General features: G+C 37.9%; 2 protein-coding genes and 1 pseudogene across 6 annotated transcripts in view; 1 reads left to right on the top strand and 2 right to left on the bottom strand.

Annotated features, from left to right (window-relative positions):
* The first annotated feature begins 70 nt into the window (after positions 1-70).
* LOC146482833 (uncharacterized) lies at positions 71-23619 on the top strand. The gene is made up of 11 exons (XM_085106690.1): positions 71-135; positions 282-431; positions 2001-2072; positions 10206-10277; positions 14354-14425; positions 15048-15119; positions 15659-15727; positions 17938-18009; positions 21330-21404; positions 22224-22298; positions 22405-23619. The coding sequence occupies exons 1-11, from the start codon at positions 71-73 to the stop codon at positions 22649-22651; spliced, it is 1041 nt and encodes a 346-aa protein (XP_084962816.1). The 3' UTR covers positions 22652-23619.
* LOC146482834 (uncharacterized) lies at positions 10589-11594 on the bottom strand (annotated as a pseudogene).
* LOC146482832 (uncharacterized) overlaps positions 17903-27664 on the bottom strand; it is a 31272-nt gene continuing 21510 nt past the window's right edge. The window contains exons 18-23 of one of the 5 annotated variants that reach the window (XM_085106654.1): positions 26897-26969; positions 26731-26781; positions 26246-26373; positions 24547-24640; positions 19930-21674; positions 17903-19058 (exon numbers count right to left, since the gene is read on the bottom strand). In XM_085106654.1, the coding sequence (XP_084962780.1) occupies positions 24634-24640; positions 26246-26373; positions 26731-26781; positions 26897-26969 (259 nt within the window). In that variant the 3' untranslated portion in view covers positions 17903-19058; positions 19930-21674; positions 24547-24633. Of the gene's footprint in view, positions 21675-23974; positions 24641-26245; positions 26374-26730; positions 26782-26896; positions 26970-27664 lie in introns of those variants that run through there. The other 4 variants (XM_085106653.1, XM_085106657.1, XM_085106655.1 and 1 more) reach the window with 4 other exon arrangements.

Below are 27664 nucleotides of genomic sequence, written 5' to 3'. Positions count from 1 at the left end.
GCGGCAAAATTAAATCTATTTGTTAAAAAGAAAACCATGTTGGACGAAGAGGCAAGGAATTTAATGGGAAATGACGTACCTATTTACGTGGATAGCCTTACAGTTGCTTTATAAGGTTGGAGTTTGCCCGTCAAGGTACCTGGCTCAATCTTGAGCTTGAGACAGATATCTCGATAAAAGAAAAAGTAAAAACTTTGATCTTGAAGATTATTACTCACACAACATAAGCCTCAGCGAATAATTGTATATTGCACTTTTAAATTGACTTGACTATGCTTAAGGATTTTTGCTTCTAATTTTATGTTTGAGGCGCTAGATTTAAATTGGCGTAATTCTATTTATTTATTTTTATTTTATAGGGGTTTGTCATCGAATAAAATTAAAAAACTGCCTGAGGGGATATTTGCAAATCTGACGTCGTTGAGATATTTGTAAGTTGTAATTTTGTCTGTCATCTTAACATTATTTATTTTACTTTGTTTACTATATTTACTTATTCTTTATATTTTACAGTCATGTATGTTACTTAACAGAAACAGCCTTGCTTCTGGTAGACTGCAAAACAGTCGTATTTTTTGCGTTGGTTTGTCGTAGGAGTACGCGCGGTCTTCGATCGAAAGGTCTGGACCGAGTGTGAAAACGGAGAGTAAGACTGGGGAGAGACGCTGAAAAATACGACTTTCGGCTATCCATACAACGAATTCGTTCGAATTTCCCGTTGCTGTACGAACGGGAAATTCCCATTGGTTGAATTATGACGCTACCTGTCAACATAATGTCAATCGCACCTCATCAGAGATAATCGAACCTATGTCAATTTCACGCTCAAATGATCTCTTGAAAATGGAAGACGTGGATTTGGATGCGCTTGCGAGAGATTTGTGATTTATTCTGAAATCAGAGCAAAAGGAAGCGGTCGAGTCGCTTCTCAGAGGAAGGGATGTTTTTGGTGTGTTACCAGCAGGCTTTGGAAAAAGTCTTACTTATCAACTGTTTGTTTTGGCGAAGAACGCGAGCCCAAAAGCAGCTTCTTCGGTCGAACGGCCGACGATCATTGTCATTTTCCCACTAAAGAGCATCATAGAAGAGCAGATAAGATCAAATTAGTTCAACTTTCGACGCAAGAGAATTCCCTTCGTTCAGTTCAAGGGAGAGATCAACTGTAATTACTTTCGCCAGCATCGGCAACGTTTTACCGTTTCTTCGGGACTCAACAAACATGTTTTCTGAGGATATCCAGCCGGTTTTAAAATTCCCATACTGAATTTTAAAAGAACGACCACACAATCTCCAATTATCCGCCGTGGTCGCTTCCTTCGACTTTCTTCCACGTCGAGACGCAGGTTTCTTTGATGTTGTTTGATCCATATTTCAAAACAGAACACTTCCTCCAACATTTCGGTTAAAAGCCGAACACGCTTACATTAAAAAATAAAAAATAAATAAACCCATCGAGTGTATCATATTTAAATGTGGGCGGAGCTGTCAGCGAATTTTCGCACCTCAGTGATATCCGAGTCAGAACGACTTCGTTGTATGGAAAGCCGACAGTCTGGCACGGCTTTCCAACTATAAACAAAAAAAAACAAAAACAAATAGAAACGTGAAGGGAAACCTCCACTTTTACAGTATGTTAACGTTAAATTGTTGAAAATACAGTCTAATTTCCCGTGTCGGGCAGAGAGGCAAGGAATTGTATGCGAAATGACCTACCTATTTACGTGCATAGCCTTACAGTTACTTTGTAAGGTTGGAGTTTGCCCGCCAAGGCATCTAACTCAATCTTGAGCCTGAGACAGATATCTCCACAAATAAAAAGAAAATGTAAAAACTAATTGATCTTGAATATTCTTACTCACACAACATAAGCCTCAGCGAATATTTGTATATTGCACTTTTAAATTGACTTGACTATACTTATAATTCATTGCTTGTTATTTTATGTTTGAGGCGCTAGATTTAAAACGGCGTAATTCTATTTATCTATTTTTATTATATAGGAATTTTTCATCGAATAAAATCCAAAAACTGCCTGAGGGGATATTTGCAAATCTGACGTCGTTGGCATATTTGTAAGCTGTAATTTTGTCTGTCATCTTAACGTTATTTATTTTACTTTATTTACTATATTTATTTATTCTTTATATTTTATAGTCTTGTATGTTAGTGAACAGAAACAGGCTTGCCTCTCGCACAGAAAGGGTTTCCCTTGCCAACTGTAAACAAAAAGACAAATAGAAACGTGAAAAGAAACCTCCACTCTTGAAGTATGTTAACGTTAAATTTGTGAAAATACAATCTAAATTAAAGTTTTGTTAGAAAAATATTTCTCCGCCGGGCAACAGAGGGTTAGATTATTGCATATTTTCCCTTTTCAATGTCCTAAGCGTCAACATGTTGGATTTCATGCAGTCGTACGGTTGCCGTATGTATTGTTTCATAACCGTGGAAGTCAGTAATTCAGAATGGTGGTGCATGGGAAATTTAAAAAAATTCAAGAAGCGAAAATCATATCTAATGTATTGAATGTTATTTCTACCTTTTAAGCTAAGAATTTAGACAGACCGCTTCCAACTTTTTAACGTGAATTATTTGTCAGAGTGGAGGTTTCTTTTTATAGATTGCAGTCTACTTATATACAAAAATAAATTATGCTTTAATATTATAATGGTATTTTTATGTCGCTTTTGCTGCAATCATTATTTTTTTTTTTTGTCGTACCGGTAAGTGTTATTTGCAGTATAATGAATAACTGTATTCTGAAACAAAGGCGTCCAAAGCACATAACGCTAACAGTACAAATTTAATAAAATTTAATTTTGTTAACAGAAATGTTCACTCAAAAGTTTACTACCTTACTCAATCGTATTTTCTACGGTTTTTTTGCAAGTTGTTGCGCTATAGCCTTGTAACCGGACCCGGGACAGATAGAGGGATAATAGGGGCATATAAGCACTTTTGATCAGAGATATGTCCCCTCGGGGTGGTAGATAAGATGTGTTTTGCTTCTTTATATGTCCTCACCTTGGGGAATCTGGGAGATTTGACTGTGGTTGACTGGTACCGAAGTTCGTCGCGAAGTTAAGCGATTGCACGTTGTCATTTTCGCGCCATGACCATATTGGCTGATATTGGCAAAATGTTTTGCAAAATTTGATTTAAAGGCAATTCAAAAGAAAGAATAAAATTCATTCCAGTTCCATGGAAAACTCTGTCTACAAACCCATGGTACAGCCATGGGTACAAAAATGACAGTTGCCTTTGTCAATATCTCACAGGTTGAAACGGAGATTTTAAAACCGCTCATTTGGAAATGATATATAGACGACATATTTTCCCTCTGGACTTTAAGGAGAGGAGATAATGCAGTTCATTTAGCAAGCAAACAAACACCACCCCACAATTAAATTTACGGCTGAAATTTCAGAAACAGAAACATTTCTGGATACAAACATTTATAAAGGCGAAAGATTTAGAAGCAATACAGTTCTTGATGTGCGTACGAACTCCACACCCTACTGAAACATTTAAATATACACACTTCTCTTCGTGCCACCCACCAGGGGTCAAAAAGGCTTCATCAAAAGCGAAGCACTGAGATTTATCAGAACAAACTCGTCTAAAAAAATCTTTGAAGAGCAAATTCAAAATCCTTAATCACGCCTATAGGAAAGAGGTTATCCAGAGAACCTTGCTCAAAGGATCCTCTCAGAAGTGCAATTTGAAAACAGGAAACTAGCACTCCTTCAAAAACAAAAGGAGAACAAAGGAATCTTGCCTTTCGTGACACAACACCACCCAGCAGTGCCAAACTTAAAACAAATCCTCATGAAAGAGTGGTATTTAATAGAGCAACAACCATTGCTCAAAGAAATCTATGAAGACCTGCCCCTCATATGTTACACTGAGAGGGCGGTCAATCAAAGATATACCCGTGAGAGCCTAATTATAAAAAAAGTACTTAAACATGCGCTAGGGAGCCATGCAGGCCTGTTACTCTTGTACCCAATATGATTGCTTGTGATAACCCTGGCTGCCCTATAGAGTGGTTCCATTTCGAGTGCGTGGGACTTGTGGATGCACCATGTGGAAAGCGGCTTTACACTGAATGTTCTGTTTAACATTTTCAAAGCCATCACTGTTCAGAAATGCTCTGTTGCAATGTGAAATTCATATTCTTGCAAAATTTAATGATCCGCAGCATTTAGTTTTGTTAAGATGTATTAAAAGAAAACTATTGCCTCGTTAAAGTATATTTTGCTCCTAATAAATTCAGTGTGAACGGTTTCTTTTTGTTTAGTTTTGTTTGGCCTTGGTTTTTTTTTTTTAATCCCTTGCCAATTTGTTCCCAGGGGGAGGGGCATTTGATCTCAAGATTTTCCCCAGGGGCTGGAAGTGTTGGTATGATTTGATCAGGGCCTTTGTCAAATCCCCCTACCTGTCCCGGGTCCGGGGGGATGGGGGTTTCAATTGACTAGTGCATTATTAATCACGAGCAAACACGTTTTCGTTCCTACAAATTTCAGCGGAAAAGATCTAGGCGAGTAAAGAGCGCAAAAATCCTTACGCTAACAATATCTAGTAACTTGCGTTGCAACGACCACATCACTGAATCAACCAAAAAGGCTAACAAACGGCTGTACGCGAATAGGGAGCGCGTGTTTCCATCATACCTTGCCACTATATTTTTCTAACGATATTGAAAGAGCATCCAAGAAAGCTTTCCCTAGATCTATTGTACGAGTCGAAACTAGAACGTTTTTATTTGTCATCCTTATGTGCCAGCGCTACGAATTATGCAAAAACTTGTTTAGCACGATATTCCAGTCAACCCATGAACTGCTTAGTCCACCTAGATAGGAAACGCAGTACAACTTCAAACCATGCCCCTTTTACAACCTCCCAAAGATGCACACCGTACGAATTGAAATATAGTTAAGACGACAGGCTAAAACATTTCTGAGTTGTAGTTTCAACCTTAAAGATGACGAAGTTTTAAACAAGATGCGGAGATATTTCCTGAATTGAAGCTCCGAGAAACTGAAAACAGGATATAAAGACAAACACGAACACCTGCCCTACTTTATTTTAAATTACGGACAACTTCGGAAGGATGAACGCAATTTTTTTTTTATTATTTCAGAAACTAAGATTCTATTTTAATCACGCTGCGCCTGTACAAGGGAGCGAAGACTAGGAGAAAATTCCGGAACAAATGATCCCACAACTACGAAACTTTTAACAATTTAAATATATTTACCTAAAAATTGGTTTCTATATTATTTCAAATTTTCTATTGCTACGTACCTTTTTTCCACCTTTTTCTTTTACGTAAAACCTAAATTTGTAATAGCCCTCTAAAACACATCGCAGTTTATGTTTTGATTATTTCGTAAGCAATTTAAGCGTTCAAAAACCCAATACCCATTACTCGTTGATGGCTTCATGTAGTGTGATGAGTGGTGTAGGATAAATAACAACAACACTAATTTTTTGGAATTAAATAATCTCATATAAACTTGCCAACTTCTAAAAGAAAATAAGAAGAAGGAATGTTAAGACAAAGAATGGTACGAGTACACGAGCGACTTGACAACGAGCGGAATATTTCTTCCGTCACAAACCCAGTCGAGGACGCAAAATGCCAATTTGCTTACATTTCGGGAAACAGACTTCTGCTTCCATAACGTCTAAAAATAAATTAAGTGAAATTCGCATGTCCCAAGGGCTATACTGGGGTCTAACTCTAAGTCCCCCTATTTTCTCTTGACTTAAAATATTCTTTGCGTTTCAATCAGTTACGTTGATATATTAAGAGAGGCTGCCTGTCAGGAACAAGAATCCTCCGTCAACGAGTACATTTGGCGAATTGGTCATATTCTGTCCGAAAATATCCTTTGGTGAACTCTTTTTAAAATCATATTTAAAAGTTCTAGCGACTTTTTAATTTTAAGAGATTCTCAAAAATTTCAAAATGCCGTCAAAGTGCGGTTTCAAAGGTTCAAATGTTCAAAACAAGGTGCGAGAACAAAGAACCGCCAAACTGTTAAAATAACTTCAATTCAAATCATTCTCAGAGGTTTTATTAGTCCTAGAGAAGCAAATTGGACTTAGAAATCCCGCCACTCTTACCATGTTAATATTCGCCTTGTCGACTCCTGTCGTAAACTGTAACTTATATGTTGTCCAGAAGTATTGATGACATTTGAAAGGCAACGAAATGCTCTGAATAGTTAGCGATTTTAAAGTTTCAGAAAAAAAATTGTTTACGATAAAATTTTTTTTTTTTTTAATAGTTTAATTGATTGATGGTCAATACCGTAGATTCCGATGATCTTGTCTACACAAATCTAACAATCGAAGCTCCGACCATCGGCGGATTAAGTTTCCTGCGCTGGTCTGTAACAGTCACTTGTAAATCACTGCTTGTTTTTAATTGGATGAGTTACGAAAAGAAGCTTTTAATAAACGTACATTTCTCTCCACCACATGGTAGTCAGTAGAAAGTTTGCTGAAGTCCTGAATAAAGAACATTTCAACAAAAAAAAAAAAAAAATGCATTCCATGATTTTTAAGGTCTCTTTTTGTTATCAGTATTGTCTTTATTTTATTGTAGACGGTTTGCTTCATGGCTAATCGATGTGATCTGAAATTCTTAGTTTAGTTCTTGTATATATTTTGGAATTAGATGTATCCAACGGAAAGTGACATGGATATGCCGAAACATGCTTGCAAATTTAAAACTACCGTTAGTACAAAGCTTTCAAGTATTCTACTCCTATCTTTAAATCTTTTAACAAGGAAACGAAATTTCCAAGAGACGTCGTTCGATTGTCCTCCTAAACATTGCAGTTTATGTTTTGTAGTGGTCTACAAGCAAAAGAGTTAAAAAAAAACCCATTACTTGTTGATGTCTTTTGACTGTACATACTGAGAATGATACCAAAATGAAACTACACGAAGGTTCTGTTCACTGTTTTAAAGATACACTATACAACCACGACATGTCATTCGTGCAACCGTTCTCTCATTGGATCAATCCATTTTTGAGCAGTCGCTTCCAGTATGCCTCGCTCTAATGTTGACATCAGTCCGCTTACTTTTTCTACACAATCAGCAAAGTTGAAAGTGTTGAGTTCATAATTTTTTTTTCATTTTCTCGATCCGAACGGCTCCTTCAAGGCGTAAACGGGAAATAATTAGCATGAAGTCGAGTTTCCCAAACTACTGGTATTTTCTAATAAACAACTGATGTTGTGCACAAATTAATCCCTTGTTGGACAAATAGTTTTTGTGTCACATATGACCAGTGTTGTTTTGTGTCACATACGGGTTGTGGAACGAGACGTTTCTACCACTATGCTGCTACTATTCATCAGGCGCCTAATCAAGACCAGCAGTATGGCACCCGAAAGGCAGGGGATCAACACCTGAGGGAACAACATCGTGAGGGAAACACGTAGCGAAGCGACTAACTTTGAGCTTTTATTTTACCCCATCATGACTAAAGTCTTTCACGACTGCTTTTGTTATCGCATCACCTCAGCTTTGGTGTCACTTACGAGTTGATGATTCATACCTTGAGCAAGACTTGTGGTATAATTCTAGTTTTCGGCGCAAATGAATTATCTATAGAATAAGTCTATTGGACTGCGATTTTCAATGCTCGTGTAACAATTCAGCGCTTTTAATCCCGTGCTGAAAGAGAATGTTTTGCTTGAGAGAAGTCCCTGACCAGTAGAATAATGTGCTTATGTTTTGAAGTTTGCCGGTTCAACTTGAGCTGCATTGTCTGTCACCAAACATATGCAATTATTAGATATTGTCAGCCCCCCAATACGCAATGTAATGCCCGTCACGATAAGAAAAATTCAGCTGCATGACTCAGGCTATGAACCATAAAACATTTTCTGCCAAAAACTGAACCATAGCCTTTCTTAGCCACTGCATCAGTAAACAGCTTAAGCGTCAGTGACGTTAACCACAGATCGTTTAAAAAGAAAACTCGGTCATTGAAACCCACCAGAAATCGCATTCAAACCTGCAAATCGGCTTTATCGTCTTTGCTTAAACGTATGCGGTGATGTGGGCGCTGTCAGACCTATCGTAAGATCAATAAGACGACGATAAAAACCTAGGCCTGGTAGGATGACTGAGCAAGAAAAATTTAGAAGTCCAATTAGTGATTGGAGCTCCTTAAGAGACACCTTCTGACTTGAGTAAAACGAAGTTAAAAGTGAGTAACATTTTTGAAGGTTAATTTCTGGGAGCCTAGCCCCTTGAAAAACAGAGTCAAGCATGATACCTACAAACTGTAGCGAGGTATCGGGACCAACGGTTTTTTCCTCGGCGATGCTGGGGACGTCAAGATATTGACACATACTTTGAAAGCTAGTCAGACCTGACAGACACTTCTCTTTAGTGGAAGCAGTAAAAAGAAAATCATCGAGTACATGTAGCATGCTGGAGGCTCAAAGACCGTACCGCCTACTTAGTGAAAAGTCCATATGTTCCTTTCGGAATTGGCGACTGGTAGAACCGTGGTCAATTGCTTGTGGTTTGTTACCTGTTGAGGGAGATGGTTGTCCACGAAATGTCTTTAAGCCACAGCTCCCAATGAACTTCATCACTAGGATACTTATTAACAGCAGTTTGCAGTAGAAGGCGAAGTTGCTCATCGCAAAATATTCAATCGCCGAATCAGTAGCGGCAATATCTCTTACGATTTCCCAATATTTGATAAGTTGAGGTGCCTCGCTAGGAAACACATTACGTAAATTGAAACGAAGGTATTAAATGCAGACATCTGTTGTTAATATTAGTGTTTTTTTTCGGAGTTTACAAGGCTCGAGAGTAAGCTTTGGGCCTGATCTTGGAGTAGAAGTATTGATTGATATGGAGTAGCGGTCAGGACTTGGAGTTACTGAAACTAGGAGGCCGAAATCCATGTGCTCCAAGGACACCGCCTCTTAAACGGACATGGGAAGCATGGTGTTACTTGCGTTCTCACTGGCTGTTGGCGTGCCTATGGGCATAGTTGGCGTTTCATGGTGTCCTGCATCGTGCTGGTGACGACTTCCGTGATAGCTCTTGTTAAAACCTCCATATTGATGCTTGCACTAGTCTTTGTGGCGGTCTCAGGAAGGATAGCAGTTACTTTCGAGGTCGATGGCGTTGATAAAGCACGCTTGAGTCGACAGTAAGGCGCTGTCAGATGAGTGCTTGCGAGAGGACATAGCTTATCGTAAAGTGTAATTAAGTTAAATTAGAATGCGTAAATAAACAAAAAAATGAGTCTGTGGGAAGCGAGAGGGCTGAACCGATCCCATACCTTTCGAACCAAAGCAACAACAACAACAACAACAACAACAAAATCGCTCTTCTCTTTCAAGGTCCTTCTTTATGGGATTCTTTGCCCATCAACAGAACTAATTCAGAAACCCAACCTCGTCTCAGGAAAAATATTTTAAACTATCTATTGTATTCCTGTTAACATTTGTATAATTAATTATCTTATTGCCGTTTTTAACCTAATAGTGTTTACGCTGAGTTACCATGTGGAGGCCCCTTCGCCATAAGCCTTGTGGTTTCTGGGGATCTCCTCGACACAGTTTATTTTCATCCTAATTCCTTTCAATCTCCTTCTAATTCCCAAATTTTAAGCTAATTATCCATACTATATATTTACCAGTAACTTCCCACTTATTTATATTTAAATTATTTATTATATGACTGTGAACACTCTGGCGGCAAAGAATAATCAATCAATCAATTAATTAATTAAGAAGTTGTGCGTTTCACATGGCTTATATATTGAGCAGTGAAGCTATGCTTTTGGTGGGAGCATTGTAACTTCGAAAGCAAGAATAAATAAATCGGATAAAAAGCGTTCGTTCATTTTGTGGAGATTTATAGTATCGCCGTTTGATGACGTTCTGCGGCTCTCTGTGTGAACTTGATATATAAAAATGCTGTAGACTGCCATGCGTTTGTACGAACGATAAAATCTCAAGGCCGCTTAACATGTATAAAATTTGAAAAAAGGCCCGGCAGGATGAATGCGAGTTGAAAGGTCGAACTAAGAATTTGACCTGTTACAACAGGGAAAAAAAACAAAAAAACAAAAAAACAAACATGGCATCTGCCATAAATATTAATTACCTTTCTTAGTTCTCAAACACGATATATTCCCCTTTCATTTGCAGGTACCTAGACAATAATAAAATTGAACATCTACCCGAAGATATATTTTCGCACCAATCAAAGTTGCAGTTTTTGTAAGTGTAATTAACTTTTATAGCTGCTGTTCTTGTTGCTCTTTTGCCAGTAAATTAACATGGTAGCATGCGTAGATTTTGGTACTCTTGCTCCTCACCCTAGAATCAATGTCTGCAGCACATTTAAATAGTTTAATTTATGTTTAAGAATAAAAATCAACGATAAAAGTTTTGAATGACGTTTCGATGACTCGCTCATCATTTTCGAATTCTAAAAAGTCAGATTGTTTAAAGTTCTATATATATAAGAATGCGTGTGAAGTCTCGTTGCACGCGATTAAAACCTACACTGTTGAATGTAGTGAGTGTGATTAGGTACTAAATAGTTTCGCTTTTATTGAGTCTGATTGAGTGTTCAGTTTGGGTTTCTTTTCCTGGATAAAAAGCATTTCGTAGATCAGGCATCCAAATTTCCCACGACATTTCTTCAGTATAGTGAATTGTTCAGTGAGGTCTTTGTTCTTCTGATTGTGAGAGTCACGCAGGTGTTTTCCAATAGCTGAGTGATTGTGTTCATCAATGCGCTGGAAAAGGTGCCGGCGAGTATAACCAATATAATCCGCATCACACAGATCACATTTGAATTTGCAAACAACGCATTGTTGATTTATTAACGGTGGTTTGGCTTTAGCTACTCTGATGTCGTCGGCAATTTTCTTGCTTGTGAAAACTGGGCGTATATCACTGTTTATTTTCTTTCCAAGATCGGACAGCTGTCTGCGTACAATGTCGGCTGATCGATCTTTGATCCTTGAATGGCAGAATAATCCAAACGGGTGCATTTCTTTGAACATCGCGAACCTGCTGTTGATTTCGCGACTCGATAAATCTAGTTATGGTGGGATTAATGAGCTTCTCTGGGTTCTTCACCTTCAAGAAGATTCCTCTCAAGTTGTCACATTCTTCAGCAAATATATCCGGTGAAGATAAAAGACAGTGGGCACGGTTTCACATAGTCAAAAGAAGTGATCGTTTGTAACGGGCGTCAACATGACTTTTATAGTGAAGGAGAAGGCCTTCATTTGTTGTTTTCCTGTAACACATGTTTCCAACCGTTTCCCAATCTTGGTGAGCTCCATTCCGATGAAGGGTGATTTGTTGTTGTTTGCAACTTCCATCGTGAAGCTGATTGCTGGGTGTTCCTCATTTAATGTTGCCAGGAAAGTCGTAGCGGTTGAAATATCCTTTTACCGTGGCCGCTAAGGTGTCATCCACGTATCTCTTGTAAAAAGAAGGTAACTTATCTTCGCTCTCCAGTTTCTCCTCGATCGAACACATAACTGTGTTCGCCATGAGTGGCCCTAGGGGTGACCCCATCGCTACTCCATCAATTTGTCCATAACGACTAACAATCACAAGAACAAAGACCTCACTGAACAATTCACTATACTGAAGAAATGTCCTGGAAAATTTGAATGCCTGATCTACAAAATGCTTTTTATCCAGGAAAAGAAACCCAAACTGAACACTCAATCAGACTCAATAAAAGCGAAACTATTTAGTACCTAATTAACACTCACTAAATTCAACAGTGTAGGTTTTAATCACGTGCAACGAGACTTCACACGTATTCATCTATAATCTGACTATTTAGAATTTGAAAATGATGAGCGAGTCTTCGAAACGTCATTCAAAACTTTTATCGTTGATTTTTATTCTTAAATGTTTATCGAAAGCGTCCGTTATTTAATTTATATTGTCATTCCTTTCCAGCTCACTTGGAGGAGTTCACCGAGAGTCGGATATGAAAATGTATTTTTGTAGTCTTTTTTCATGAGGTTTTTCAAATTACAGTTTCTCCGGTAATAATAAAATATAAAGACGTCCACAACAAAAGGAAGAAATTTGCAATTAGACTTCGTGGTGGTTATCACTGCAACAAGGAAAGCAATCCCACTTCTCAGCGCTTGATTACAGTTTAGTAAGCAGAGGAAGTGACCGGGAAGCCAGTTGACGAACGGAGAGTTTCTTTTCCTCGTGTTAAAAGCTCACCCTCTCAACCATCAAGACACTAGAGAACCACTGGCACACTCGTTGGATATATTAATTGAAGCCAAAAAGCCAACACTACGCCTTCGTTCCTGACATATCCACATTCTCGCTAGCCCCATGCATCAAACAACTAGTTCCCTAACAATTCAGAGATTGTGAAGGTTATTTGAAAACAGACACATATCTAAAGTGCCTAAGAAGTTAAAAAACACACACACACAAATTGTGCTTATTTCAAAGGCCTTTCAGCGTGACGAATGATGGTGTTTTTGTCTCTGAAACATCTTCTCTTGTTCCTTAGATATTCAAGTTTATGTTCAAAAATTGATGGCGTCACAAACAGTTTCGGTTAAAAATAAACCACGTAATATCCCAAGAATATCTCGGGAAATTTTAGAGTGATGCTGCTCAAACTTGCTACCACTGAGTTATGGAACTCGGGTAAGACAAAAAATAACACCTACTACTGCCATGGCAACAATTTTGCTTTCAGGTCTAGTTGGTGCTCGATTGCCGTTCTCATTTTTTGTCCTAATGATACATCAATTACTCCAAATGACCTGGTGAGGAGACGTAGGGCAATATGGGCACTTCGTGCGTTTCAAGTAGGACTGTCTGCCTCTCCTCATCTGGCATAACATGGAGATATTTGGTTTATAGCCGAAAGGGATTGAGGCTGAGAATAATACCATAGCGAGGTAAATATGGCGTCAGTTTGTTTCTTACCTAGCGTATATTATCGGTGCCAAGTTTTAGCAGCAACACTCAAATATTTCTCGAGATAGCCTTGATTTTGTGATTTATTTTTGTACTGAAACTATTTGTGACGTCATCAGTTTATAAACAAAACTGGAACTTCTCTGGAGGAAGCGAAGATATTCCACAACAAGAAATTCTTGTTCTTTTTGGAAGGCCTTTCAAATAGGCATAAATTATCTTTCACTTCATAGGCACATTAAATAACATCTTCAATTTACCAAAGGTTCATCAGGATCGATTTCGGAAAAAAGATTTCGAGGCGCTGCAACTCCCAGTATGAGGATGTGGCGTTCTCCAAAAATGTTCTCGAAACTATAATTGTTTGTAAAGATATCGAGAAATACTTCGCGTTCACGAATCTGCGTTTATTAGGTAACAACTGAAATTAAACAATAACGAAATTAGACATTTTACGCGAACTCTGCTGGTTTACCTGAAGTGAACTGAAAGGGCATGTGATACCTTAATTTCTATATGGATGTCATTAACACATTCCTTTCCTAAAGCGTTTAACGTAAAAAGTTGTCCCTTTCAGTTATAAATGAGCTTGCAACACCTTACATTTCACAAGAATTAAAATGTTCATGCGTACCATAACACAGAAAACCTAAATGTATTGGTAAACACATTGATGTGTTTTATCCGTTACTTGGTGGATATAATCTGCTAAGAACTTTTACTGAGCGTTGTGGCTGCAACTGACCTTACAGTTCTCATTTTACACATTTTTATCCATAAGCTATTTTATGAAGTTGCAGGTGGTATCTTAACCCATCGGTATTTTAGGTGTAATTTTAGGTATTTCAGGAGGTATTTTAATATATAGGGCTTAAAGGACTTCTCCAAATATTCCCCCCCCCCCCCCCCTATTTCTCTAAACTGAAATTTAAGAAATTGTATTTCGAGATCATTTTCACTGAGCTGGTATCCAACCTTTTGGCACAGAATTTGACTACTCTGTTACCAGATAACGCGACTAAAGCACGCTGATAAAAAAAATAAATAAATAAAAATTTTAACCATCAACCATCAGTTTAATTCCAAAGATTTGACGACGGAAACTAATTTTCTAAGGTGCCTGATAGATCAATTCTCCTTATATTACCGTTTACCACGTGCACGAATTACAAAACCTAGAGAACTGGAAAACACAACGTCTGGATTTCATTAAGCGGGGACGCTGAATTATAGCGTCTCAGCTGAATATTTCATTTTTTTTTTTCTTTCAGAATTATCACGTTTTATTAGGTTCCGACATATTTTGATATTATTGTCTTTGTTTCTCGCTGTCTAAAATAGTAAAAAAAATATCACTTTTGTTGCAGGGGTTTGTCTGGAAATGGTTTTAGCAGTCTGTCTTCAGGAATTTTTTCCACCCTCAGGGCACTGGAGTTCATGTATGTTTGTCACCATTAAGCTCCATTAGTTCGCTTTGTATCATTTGTTTTAATACATTTCCTTCTAAATAAACCTTAATAAAACTTAATACATGCATCATGAAAAATGTGGATACCGCAGCAAGGGTCATCTGCAACGGCTGCTACAAAAACTCTTTGTCTCATGCACAAAAATATGAAACAAAAACTTTCTGATAGAAGAATTTTGCAAAGTGAGTCTGTTATTTTTCAGCTATCGGTTCCAACAAAATGGAATATAGTCGAAGAATTGGTGACGCAACGTTGATCCTTGACAATCACTGTTAGCGTCAAACAAGGTTGTTCTGGTATTTAATTGCTTCCGATTATGTCAAGTGAGAACGCAGAATAAAGATCAGCGACTGCTATTGTTGCCCTTTATGTTTTCATCGTCAACTGCTTATAGTGTATTTTGGATAATTAGAGGCTGTGTAGGTGTTAGTATAAAAAAAAAGGAAAAGAAATTAATTGAAAGTGCAACTCACGCTGTTTGGTACCTAAAAGACCAACAAAATGGTTTTTAATAACTGTGCTCATAAACCTAAAAAAACAAGTCCCATGTTTTCTTTTTCTTTCCTTTTTTTTATTTTTTTTATTTTTGCAGTAACTTGGCAGATAATAAACTCAAGAACATTTCCGCCGGTCTTTCCTGGAATCAACAGTCTCTAAAATATTTGTGAGTACCAGGGTACGCCCTGTCGTGTTTCTATTAGGGCTGAGGTATCAGCATACGTTTAGTAACTGTGTTTTTTTACATGTAATAAAACGAAATCAGAATTATGAACTTAATTTAATGTTAACCCTCCTTCGTCTTCGATTATGTCGGTCTTGAACATCACTGATTGATCGGTTGACTGATTGACTGATTAATTGATTGATTGATTGGTTAATTGATTAATTGATTAATTGATTGATTGATTGATTGATTGATTGATTGATTGGTTGGTTAGTTGGTGGCTGAACAGTACAATTAAACATTATGTACGAGCATGCTTTACGAGATAACACTCGATTGAAAGATGTTGAACAATTAAGAATTAAAGAAGTCGCAAAATATCAATAACTGTTGGTAAATAGCTACAACTATATTTTTAATTTTTTACTTAAAATTGTAATGCTACACAATTTTAGCGTTGATTTGTTTGTTGTTAGTGTTTGATTGATTTTGTTTTGGGCCTATTGGAGGTTTGCCTGTCTTATTTTCGTTCTCACTAGGATTCTTCAAAATAATAGTATCCGTTCTATACCAGAGGAAGCCTTTAACCTCACAAGCCTTAAATACTTGTAAGTGTTAAAGAAAGGTCTGACAACAGTGCAGGGATAGCTGTAGTAAACTTTTCAGTAAGTAGCTAAATCACTTTAAAAAAAGTCTGGATATGTCCAACTTGTTCAACTTATACTATTTGCCAGAACTACTCAGGAACAAAATTAGTAGGAACGTCTTTCAGGTTAAAAAGGGTAACGACAGATATCTCGTCGTGTACTTGCATCCTCCAGAGGACTTGAAATTTGGTCATTTAAAGTTGTTGTTTCTTGGCGAACGGCAAAGAAATGCGCCAAAATTAATAATGTACGTGTACATCCACTGCACTTCAGGTTAAATCATATTGGTTTATGATGTCCTGGTTACCGTCGTTGTAGTAGCTGGTCAAAATAATCAAATTTTTCTATTGACTTCTAGACATATTTTTTAAAAATACTTATAATGTTATGGAAGACAGTACTGACTACACAGGTTATTTTGAACACTAGAATCTGCGAGCCATATCTCAATCAAAAAATAAAAAATCAAAGGGACGAGTATACAAAACCTGATTAAAAGCATGGTTGTTCATTAACATAGCGATCTTCAAAGTCACGCAACAGATTCCAAAACTCACAAGTCGAAGATTAACTAGACGATAATGATATCAAGGATTTTTGCAAGCTTTGAAAAATGTTGCCCAAAAAGGGACATAACTGCAAATGAGTAGGTGGTAAAATTAATGTACTATGTTCGCCCTTGGACGAAACAAAATGCTGCAGTTGTGCGACGGGTACTTTTTCCAAATGAATCCGTTGGTGGAGGGATTATGTCCTCCTTTTCCGTTATTACATTTTGCAAACGAAGCTTCACCCTCATAGAAATTGGATACCGCTACCAATATAGTATCAGATGTCTTCTGGTCCATTGTCATCATATATCATATGGCTATTCATAAAAGGTATTCGAAACTTGGAGTGTACCATGCAGTAAGTACTTGTGTCCGGATCAGATATATGCCTTGGTTATTTGAGCGGGTGAATGCCTGGCCTAGCTAACAACTGTTTCTCAAGAAAATTAAGGCATGGGTCTCTAGTTACTTACTCATAAAATCAAGGGGGTGGTCAATCCTCTGAAGATTTAGCTATGACGTCGTAAGACTTTGGCAGCATAACATGCTTACAAATGTCAACATATTGACATACACAACTTATGCAAATTAGGTCACATGACCTGTTGCGGCCGAAACATTTATGAAAACATTTGAGCAAAATTGGCACCACTTTTTATTGCCTCCTGGAGGCTGCCGGTAGTTTTAAAACCACTGTTAGGCACTTCATTTCTGTGCTCGAGGTTTTTGAATATTCCTTTAATTTTGAAAATAAACGGCATTTTTTACTATTGCCCAGTCCCTCCAAAGTAAAATTAGCCGTTTATTTTCAAAATTGAGGGAATATTTAAAAAGGCCTGGGCACAGGAATGAAGTGACTAACAGTGGTAACGTTTTAAAACTACAGGCAGCCCCTGGGAGGCAATAAAAAGTTGTGCCATTTTTGCTCAAAAGTTTTCTTCAATTTTGCATCCACGAAAGGTCACGTGACCTAATTTGCATAAGTTCCTTATGTCAATATGTTAACATTTGTAAGCATATTATGCTGCCAAAGTCTTACGACGTTACAGCTAAATCTTCAGAAGATAGACCACCCCCTTGCTTTTTGAGTAAATAACTAGAGACCCATGCCTTAATTTTCTTGAGTTGGAAAACAGAAGCACAGATCATGAAACAATCATTGAGCAAACTCTTAAGGCCAAGACAGGGGTCCCATAACTCGCCAAACGGGAAACAACAACAGTAGCATTTATTCCTATGTTCGAAACGTTCGGTGCAAAGTAGATTCTACCCTCAGTTTAAAAAGATCTGATAGACCGTAGGGGAAGTGCAAGGGGTTGTTGAGCTACAAAATCCACTGAAATAATGTCCGTATCATAAATTATTCCTACCGTGTAAGTAAACGGATCGGGGCCCGCCATTGGTGACGGAAAGACTGGTTTGCGGTCTTCAGGATGGCAAAGTATAGCGTAGAAATTGATTTTACCATCACTTGGCACCTGAAGTACAGAAACTTGAAGTCCAAATGCTCAGTTCACTGTCACCAACTACTACATAGTACCTTTATCCGGAGACAATTCGATAATTAAAATAATTAAACAAGCTGCCAATTGACGCAATAAGTTTTATTTCTCTGGGCAGATTGCTGTCAGATAATCCTATACATTCCATTGGATCTCGCGCATTTGTTTTGTCACAACAAGTTCTCTTGACGTGAGTATGTATTGGAAAATATTTAATTCCGTTAACGCTTTCCGCGGTTAAAGCATGTTCTTAATACTCCAGGGTGTGTTGTGACTCATGACAAAATAAAGCTCTTCCCTGTGGCAATTTCTGTTGTTGGCGTGTGACTGGTGACTTGGATTGACCAAGGAGAGTATCTCCAGCGGCGGCTTTCACCAATAAATAAAGCCGAATTAACGCTGGCGAAGCCATCAACCGAATATTATGCAAACGTTCTTATTATAAGATCGCAGTAATGTTATGGGGAAATTGAAGGGCTAATGGATGACGTGTTTTTTATAGCAATTCTTGTGTTGGTTTTGTGATGCGACGCGCTTTTTGAGACGTCAGAAGTAAGCGAGTCCCCAGCCTTCCTCATTCTTCTGTATTGACTCACACTATAATAAAACTTAAAACGGCCACAAATCCCTTCCAAACTACACCCGAGGTACAACGACAACGTCATGTTGAGATACTAGGAAGCTTACGAATCGACGACTTTTGCACGACGCTGGCGATAGATTGCGTGACATGTTCACTGCGCATGCCTTTATGAGCACTTAGCAGCTTCGCGCCAAGGTCGACGACGTTGGTGAGAGCGATTTGCCGGCGTCTTGGAAACAGGAGGACGTGAGAATAGTTTACAAAGTTTTCTCTCGATACTTCAAGTATTTTTGCCAGATAATTTAAGTATCACATTAGGGACATGTCCTTGACGTTTAATTTTCATTTTTTGTCTGTTTTCGTTCATGAAACGACCTTCTACAATGCCATGGCGAACGCTATGAGTTCAACCAACACTGAAAGCGTTCAAAGCACGACACGGTATGAATGAAAAGTAAATTGCTGTACGAGAAATCTTTCATTTTAATCACGCTTCACTGAAATATAAGACATTTTCTTGTGTACAATGAATTTGAAAGGACTAAGTTGTTATCTCGTCAGGTAGCTGTAGCTGTTCAGCAAGTTTATAAATGTCCTCGCTGTAGAAACGAAACTCGGCCTTGAATTCGTCGTTTGATTTCTCGTCTAAATCGAACCTGTCGTAGTTCCACCACGGAAACTCTGGATTTGTTGACTTGTGACAGTCGTGCAAAAGTACAAATTCTAGTTCGTTTATAAATTAAAGTTGCTTCCATAAGCGTATGCGATACGAGCTCTCGTTTCTATGAAGTTAGGCATTTTGGTTTAAACAACTCGCTTTGTCAAAAGATAAAACTAAGTTCAGAAACGGCGGGAAAATTTGTCGGTCGCGCATAAACGTCGTCGTCTTTACTGCGAATCGTAAATTCAAATTTTTACAGGACGACGACGCGGGACTATAAGGTGACCCAACGGCACCGTTGTGTGAAAGTCGTCGATTCGTAAGCTCCCTACTGAGACTGGGCTGCCTTTGTTGACTGAAATTATGCATGTTTCCAGCTTTCCCTGCTCATGGTCTAACGAAAATGAGGAAATAAGTTAACCCTAAATTCCACTCACAAATCTCATTTGTCCCTGGGCACCCAAAGGTCCTTTTTGGAGAAGAAAAACTTAATCATGTGGCTCCAGAGGTTCGGCTCAAATTTTTAATAAAAGCAAAATAGTGGTTATGGTCGCAACAAATCTTTAAAGAATGCAAAGTTTAATTCTTTTAGTATTGAAGGGACATCACACGGGTCGGCGGTTAAAGCGCTAAATAAGGGAGGATGCCATTTTCGGAAGAGCAACAGTCGCTCGTGAAATCATCGGATGAGATTTGTTAATCCAAATAGTTTCTAATAGTTAACAATTAAGCTAAAGATCCCGAACGGGTGTTCGTTCCTTAAACATGGACCCGCACTATAATAGGGATAGCTGCTCCCACTTTTGTCACACAGTCACCGCTTCAACGCCGTCATATTAGGGATGGCGGTCATAGTGAGCAAGTACGAAGTAAACGTTGTGGAATTGGTATGTCAAGAAATAAAACCAAAGTTGTCTTTAAATAATCACCTGAGCCCTTAAAATAATATTTTGGTCAAGATATATTGCAATTGAGCCACAAAAACAAATTAGGAAATCTCTAGCTTTATTCACGAGGCAAATACGCATACGAATTTCAAATTCAGTTATTATGTCAATATTATAAACGGAATTTGCAATGTTTACAGCTCGGTGTCTACAATGGAATGACTGGCGGCTTGGCTATGCCATGGGTTCCTTTCATAGTGCGGGTCCGTGTTTAAGGTACACAAATATGCCTTTAAATTTACCCTTAAAAACTTAAAGGTAAAGAAAAAGAAAACAACATACTTTCACCTTTCAAAAACTCCATTTTCACCGGACCCGATAACCTACAGATATATTATTTTTTAATTAATTATTATTTTTTTTTTCACCTTTTTACGGCTAAGAGCATCGTTCTGTTGTTCGTTATTTTGACCTCTTGACCAACCATTTCAGGCCCTTTCAAAATGTGCAGGTCGCCCCAAAGAAAATTGCGCTTCGAGTATTTGACGTTAAATTCAATTTTTCTAGTTCTCTAAAAGGATTCTGACACCAATCTACTAGCCGGTTGAATGGCGACCGAAACTTAAGCATTTGTCGTCTTTTGTTTAACTTTACATCTCGTTTTGTAACGAAGCCACCTTTGCGCTCGAATGATATTATGGGTCAACCGTGACAGTTTATGATAAATTTATTTATTTGGAAAAGAAAGTTGTCGTTAGCGATTATCAAGACAAAGATTCGAAGTTATGGATGTAAAAGGCTCGTCATAAACCCGTTACTCTTATGAATGGTATCAAATAGCACAATAGATAGCAAACATACAAACAAACATTATGGAACCCATACTGTTATTTATGTTGCGACATGATGCTTACGTGATAACCCGTTGAGGTCTTTGGTGTGGGGTACCAAGATTGCGTAAAGTCTAACCAATGATGTGTTAAAGTGGTTCCGGCTAGGTTTATAGTGGAGATTCCTTGTTAAAAGCGTCCTTCCTTTCCTTACCTTCAGAGTGTTCATATCAAGGGACAAAATTCGCCAGGCAATGGGTTATCACTGTTTCTTTGTCTTTGTCTACAAGTCAATATATATTAGTGGCGTTGTTTTTCGCCCCACGTTTGTTAATTAAGTTTAACCGTTTACATTTATTGCGGTGTTATCAGCTTTAGCCTTAATTCAATCAAACCTGCCACATCCGTGGCCAGATTCATCCAACACAGTTATGTGTTTTTATACTCTGCGCTCCTCGGTTGCGTGAAACTTACCACAGAGCTCACGTTTGATATTAGGCTGGTCTAACAGGCAAATGGGGCAATATAATTTTTGTTTCTTGTCGTTAGATACATGATACGGACAAATTTGGAATCCGTTAGCTCTACATCTCTCGGTGGGGCATCCAAGCTAACCACTAAAATGTGAGTATCAAAAAAAAAAAAAAGACTCTTCCGTGTTTAAACAGTACGGTGTTCTATTTATGCCGGTCTTATGGATATCTGACGGCCGCTTCGATTCAGACGATTGATACAGATTGAGAGAGAACTTGTATAAGGTGGAAGGGACAATATCATCTGAAAGGAGCCTCCTTGGACTGGAGAACGGCTAACACGAACACGTTTATTGATCATCTTATATCAAAATGCTAACGAGTTGATCTTGGCTGTTTCTCTTGTACTTGGGAAAGACCACTGCAAATAGAAAAAAAATAATGGGCAGAAGGGGGAAGGAGAAATAAAGTGGAAAATAATACGGGATCGAAAAAGAAGGAAAGATAAAGAAAGAATGAAAAAGAAGAGAGAGAAATAGAGAAAAAATAGAAGTTATTGAGAATAGAAGGGAGACACTGGACAGGTAAAAAGGGACGAGAGAATAAATGTGATAGGATATCATAAAACTGGTAGTCTGGTAGAATAAGAAATATATAAAATGCACAATGTCAAAATCAATAACGCAAAATAAACCTTTTCAGTATGTTGTAGTTTAAACATTTTATTTTGCTACCGCTAACAAAAAAATGCAAATATGCAAACGTGCGAATGGTATAATTACAACTGCCGTAAACTGCATCGTCATTTGCCATAGGGTCATATTCAGAAATACGCTTAATAAGAAAGGCTGCACATTTCGACATATTAGAAAAAATATATTTCCTTGAAATCACCCTTGCTCTTCTTTTTTTTGCATTAATGGTTCTGTCAACCTGTTTAAAAGCCAACATTTTTTTATACCTTCTGCAGAAGCGTTAAAAATGGAGAAATAGGTTCCATGAAATTCATGGATGCGAAAGGCAGAGAACGCTGCAAAATCCAGCTGTAAGTGTTCAGCTAATTATTTTCTGAATATTTTATTGAGCAATACCTAGCTTCATGAGCAAAGTAATTTATTCTTTATTTTTGTTTCTTACGACTTGCGATGTAGGGGCTTAGGGGAAGGCGAATCAGAAGACATAAACCTCTCAGAGGAGTCAGCAAATTGGCTCGTGAAGCTGGCTTTTTTGGCTGCTGGGTTTGCAAACACATTACTTGGAAAATACAGACTCCTTCCATGTTCAACCGGCACGTTTTTGAAGCCGGGCAACCTTATCTGCTTGGAGTGCCCAGCAGGTGAGTCCTTTCAAGCGTCTATCCTTTGTTTTTGTAGAATATCACGTAAGCCCTATATCTAGATAGAACTATTTTCCGTGTTCTGACGTCCCCTCAAGTACCGTAAATGCTTGAATTAGCGCCAGGGGTACTTATTTAATTTTCTGAGTCAAGAAGGGGGCGTTTCTAAATTTCGGTCTCAGAATAATATTGTTTTTATGTTTTTATTTTAAAGTGAAAGGCCTATGCACTCACATGGATATTTCCCTCGAAGAAATGAGAAGAAAACCTGCATGACTTTAATGGTCTAAGATTTGTATTTGTATTACGCGCAGTAGCTCACAACACAGAACATATATGTTAATAAAAACTAACCGTGATGTAGTAAAACGTTTGTTTAAATAGATCCGGCAACTTAACATCAAAGACGTTTCAAGATTTGTATCTTTTAAAGCTTATGTATACGAACGTACCCAATAAACGCTTCAAAATTCTGGTAAAAGTTGTAAAGCGACCTACAGAGGGCCATTTTGATCGGTCAATCAGATGGAAGAACGTGACTGATTTTAGTCAATTTTAGTCTTAGTTGAGATCATGAGGTGGATTTTACAACAAACGGGAAAAAAGAAAACGCCCTTAATATACAGTAGACTCCCACTATCTACAACAACCAAAGCAGACAAAAATTGGTTCCAGACAAAAGGACTTTGGGATAGCCAGTGGCAACTTTACTGTTATCCCTAGCTAAGCAGAGGAAGTTTACTGTACTTTACAGGGTTCTACTTAGCCAAGTCAAATTATAACAAACAGTAAAACTAAAGTAAATATGATTTGCATTCTCAACTCGAAATACTCTCGATTTTCAAAAAGGCGTTCTTACGTATCTCTATGAAAAGGAAGGGAAAATTGGCTATAGTGTAGGATCGAAGTAGAAATCAACAACGTACGAGCGCTTACAGAAAAGATATTAGAACTTTCATGTCCGCGCATGATGAAAACTAAATACAGTGGATAATTTACAGATTCAATATAAGTATAGAAGCATGTTTAACTGGGTTCTCGGCCGCTACCAACTGCACATGCGATAGTACTGATAACAGTGATGTTAAGTTTGTTAAGGAGCAAAGGATTGCTTACGAATTTCATGGTGTTAGGATAGCAGCTATTGATTGACGCCGAGGATCCCCTTCAGTTGAATCTATTTTTTTTGGTTGAAACACTGAGAGATTAAACTCTCATTTTTGATGCCGCAGAAAAGGTGTCGTTAAATAACAAATGAGCTATTAGAAGATAAAAAGCGAATTAAAGATGACTTAAATTCATGTAAATGGCACTTAAAGAGTCACGTACCCTTTAAGACAATTACTTGTCTTTAAGTGCATCGACTGAATTTCGTGTTCTCATTTTCTTGAACCAGTAGCCTTAGTTACAAACTTTTTTGTAATAAGCCAATAGAAATCTTGGCTTTTCACCTTGAGTAAGTTTATTGAAACAGTTGGCGACAGAGAGAATATAAAGTTGTCCTTTTCGAATTTTCGTTGGTTAAGCGAAGTCTGACTTGCCTTTTCTCGGAGATGTTTTGGAATTGCTGCTATGACTTGAAAATATCGAAGAAAATTGCACTTAAGGTGACGGTATTTTTGGAGGAATTCCAGATAGGAAAGAAATTTCCCCTCATCATTTAAAGCATCGCGGATAGAAAACATACCATTAAGATACCATTCGTTGAAATAAAATGGCTTCCCGTTTATTACGATTTCCCCAGAAACTTCCCGGCGTTGCCCCGCTGACCAAAAAGCCTGAAGACTCTGGGTACGAGATTGGCTGACACACAGAGAGAGTCCGTCAGTATTTGTTTTTAAGTCACGGAATGATTGTTAGCAACTTCATGCTTTAACTCGCTTGGCCGACTTAGAGTTACTCTAATTAAGTTACCGACAGCGATCTTAAAACGTATATTATGCATAGGTCACGTTACCTCCTGTAATCCAAAAGAGTATATTCCCTCAAGAAAGTCTTGCCTGGCGGACTTAGTGACACATCACTGGCTTATTATTTTCTCCTTTTAGTACCTGTAAAATAACGAAATCCACTGGTTTAAATGAAAGCAGCCACTATAAAAATCAAGAATTCTTTTTAATTAACAGAAGTAGCTGTAGATTGAAAGGCTAAATCGCTCACTGCATATAGTTAACGAAAGGAGAAATCAACCAAAAAAGACGCCAAACGGAAAGATCGCATGAGTGATCGATTGTTCATTCGTTCGTTGGATTGATTGCTTACTTGGTTGTTTGTTTGTTTGTTTGTTTGTTTGTTTATTGGTTGGACGGACTGAAAGGCGTAAGGATGGAGGGACGGGTGGACGGATAATTTAATTTAAACATGGTATCTTTGATAACAAATTACATTTCTGTTGAGAATGATGTATTATTCAATAACTGACACAGGCATACTCGGAAAAAATCCGAGTGCTCCTATCAGGAGTCGAACATTTCGATTACTAGTTCGGATGCTCTCCCAATGAGCTACAGGAGACTCGTGGGAGCTAAGGCCATTAAACTAGGTTCATGGGACAAACATCCTGCATACTGCTAGGATTTCTGTTCTTCCCAAAAGCCGTGAGCTGTGGCTAAACGGCCCGGTTCTTCGAAAAGCCGATCAACGCCAATCCACGATTACAAATTATCCGAGCTTTTCATCTCGCGTATTAAAAATGTTTTTAAAAGCTAGTTTTAAAGTAGTGGTAAAGAAAAGTACAAGTGAAAGATGAGGAACAAAAATATTTTTGAAGAGCCTTCATTGATTAGCAATTAAACTTGAATCAAATCGAATCAACCCAGGATTAGCTTAATCGGGCTTCGAACAACTGGGCCAACAGTGATGCATTCCGCTCTGTTATAAATATAGCAAGTTTTATTATTTCGCTCGACTTACATTCAACCCTTTAACCCCTAAGACAAAACGACATTTTCTCCAGATTCAAGACTACAGACTCAATGTCCATGTATCATATACCATTTTAAAGCTACTCACGAGTGTATTTCATGACTGATATAATTATGAATGAGAAAAGTTATGGCTTTGAGATAAATGGTCTTAAAACGTAAAAATTCAATAGTTCAAAAACGATCTAATCCTTGTGTATATCAGGTACACCCCTAAACTATAGCTTATTTAGCAGATCTCATCATCTTCATTAACGTTAGAGCTGTCTTAAGACCCACAACTTCTAGGGGGAAAAAGTCGAAAAATTATGGGGGTGGTCAACCATATCGCATATGGGAGGGGGTTAATAAGTTCTTATCCTTTTAATGAGTAGATTTTCACAAGACCATCTCGGTGTCTAAAATTTGAGGCGGAAATTAGGAACTCGAAAATTAACGATAAATAGATAAAGAGTTTAGTTTCTAAGGAAACTGCGGTGCTGAGTCGGATGGGGGGGGGGGGGGGTGGGGGGGAGGGATGAAAACGAAAGCTTGGGCTTGGTTTTATCAACTGACTTGAAAAGGTTAATTGGCCACCATTAATATCTTATATGGTGCATAATTTACTTTATGAACTCATTTGATTAAAAAAAAAACGTTCGAAAAATAAACGTTGGTTAAGTACTATTATCGTTCCGTATACTCCTACCAGAAAAATATAAATTATTAATATTAATTTGACTGTATACTAACCTCTCAGCTCTCTGTTCAACAGACACTGGGGTATCCGGTAGGGGAGGTACTGACGGGGCTGGTACAGGGGGCAAATCATCTAGTCGAGAAGACGACTGTTGCACATGTGGGATGACGCGAATGTTTTCCTCAAAATGGAAATAAACACTATTAAGATACACTCAAGATGGCTACTTGTTTTAATCATTTTTGTTGTACAGTTTTGTTATTTAAAGTAGCATGCACGTAACGGGTGAGGATAATTTGAATTGAATTGATTTTTTATTTATTTTTTTTTTTCATTCCATTACTGAGGAAGGTTGTTAAAGTTCCCAGTCGAAAACACCAACACACAGCTGTTTCGACATAAATTGTCCCAAAAAAGCGTAAAAGCGTACGCGACAATGCCGAAAGGTAGTCTGGGAAATACCCAATAAATTTCAATAAATATCCTGAGGCATTATGGATTTTATTGAAATTTACTGGGCATTTTCCTGACTACCTACCGTGACATCACGGCTGTTCACAAGTCTGATATATAACTCCGCTTGCCCCACCTACAACAAACAAAACAATTACGTTCACTGAGAGTATCGTAGAAATGGCGGCGATTCAAGTATTGACACATAAAGAAACCTAAAAACTTCGCAAAACAAATAGGAGTGAACGAACCTGTGGTATCTTGTTTAATTCATGGGTACTTAGATAGGCTTTAATTGGAGCTATACGAATAGGGATTTTCCACCTAAAAGGAAGCAATGAAAAAATGGAAAAATTGATCTTAAACAGGAAATTCTGGTATGAAAGTGACCTGGCCTTGCCATTCTCACCTGCAGCGTAAACAACTGACAAAAAACAAGCGTCTTTTGAACGACCTTTGCGTAGTTTTCGGAATAAACCCTGTTCACCGATTAAGAAACCGATTCCTTACATTGCTGTGGAGATATTAGTGACAACAACGTGCCACGACTGAACGGCGTCTAAATTGGAATTTCACTCCCACAAAAGTGTGAGACAGAGAGCAAAGAAGGGCTTGCCCTTTTATAGCAGAACTTCTTGTTTTGATCAGTACTGATTTCTTGAAACATAAACAAGCGAAAATTAAAGTTAATAGCCGACGTTTCGGCGTCATCGTGACACCATTCTCAAGGCAAAGTGGATAAGTTAATGCGAGGATTTGATTGTTAATGCGCTAATTTGTAGAGACTGTAGAGTATAGAAATCAAATCTTCGCATTAATTTATCCACTTTGTCTTGAGAATGGTGTCACGACGACGCCGAAACGTCGGCTATTAACTTAAATTTTCGCTAACTTCTTGGTTAAGTCATACTTTATATTTACCGTTGCTTAATTCAAGGTCCGGTTGCTTACGCTTTAAACGGTTGTTCTTATCATTGTTCACTTTTGGGTGTGGAATCTCTAATGATTCTTTGTGTTTG

The sequence above is a fragment of the Pavona decussata genome, unplaced genomic scaffold, assembly GCF_977016875.1.
Source record: "Pavona decussata unplaced genomic scaffold, jaPavDecu1.1 SCAFFOLD_42, whole genome shotgun sequence".
NCBI lineage: Eukaryota > Metazoa > Cnidaria > Anthozoa > Scleractinia > Agariciidae > Pavona > Pavona decussata.
This window is presented reverse-complemented; position numbering and strand designations above follow the sequence as displayed.

Excerpts from the sequence above, each read along its gene's own strand:
- LOC146482833 (XM_085106690.1), top strand. The coding sequence starts at position 71 with ATGACGTACCTATTTACGTGGATAGCCTTACAGTTGCTTTATAAGGTT. Across the intron at positions 2,073-10,205 it reads CTGACGTCGTTGGCATATTT|GTACCTAGACAATAATAAAA; the intron begins GTAAGCTGTAAT and ends TTTCATTTGCAG. Across the intron at positions 14,426-15,047 it reads CTCAGGGCACTGGAGTTCAT|TAACTTGGCAGATAATAAAC; the intron begins GTATGTTTGTCA and ends TTATTTTTGCAG.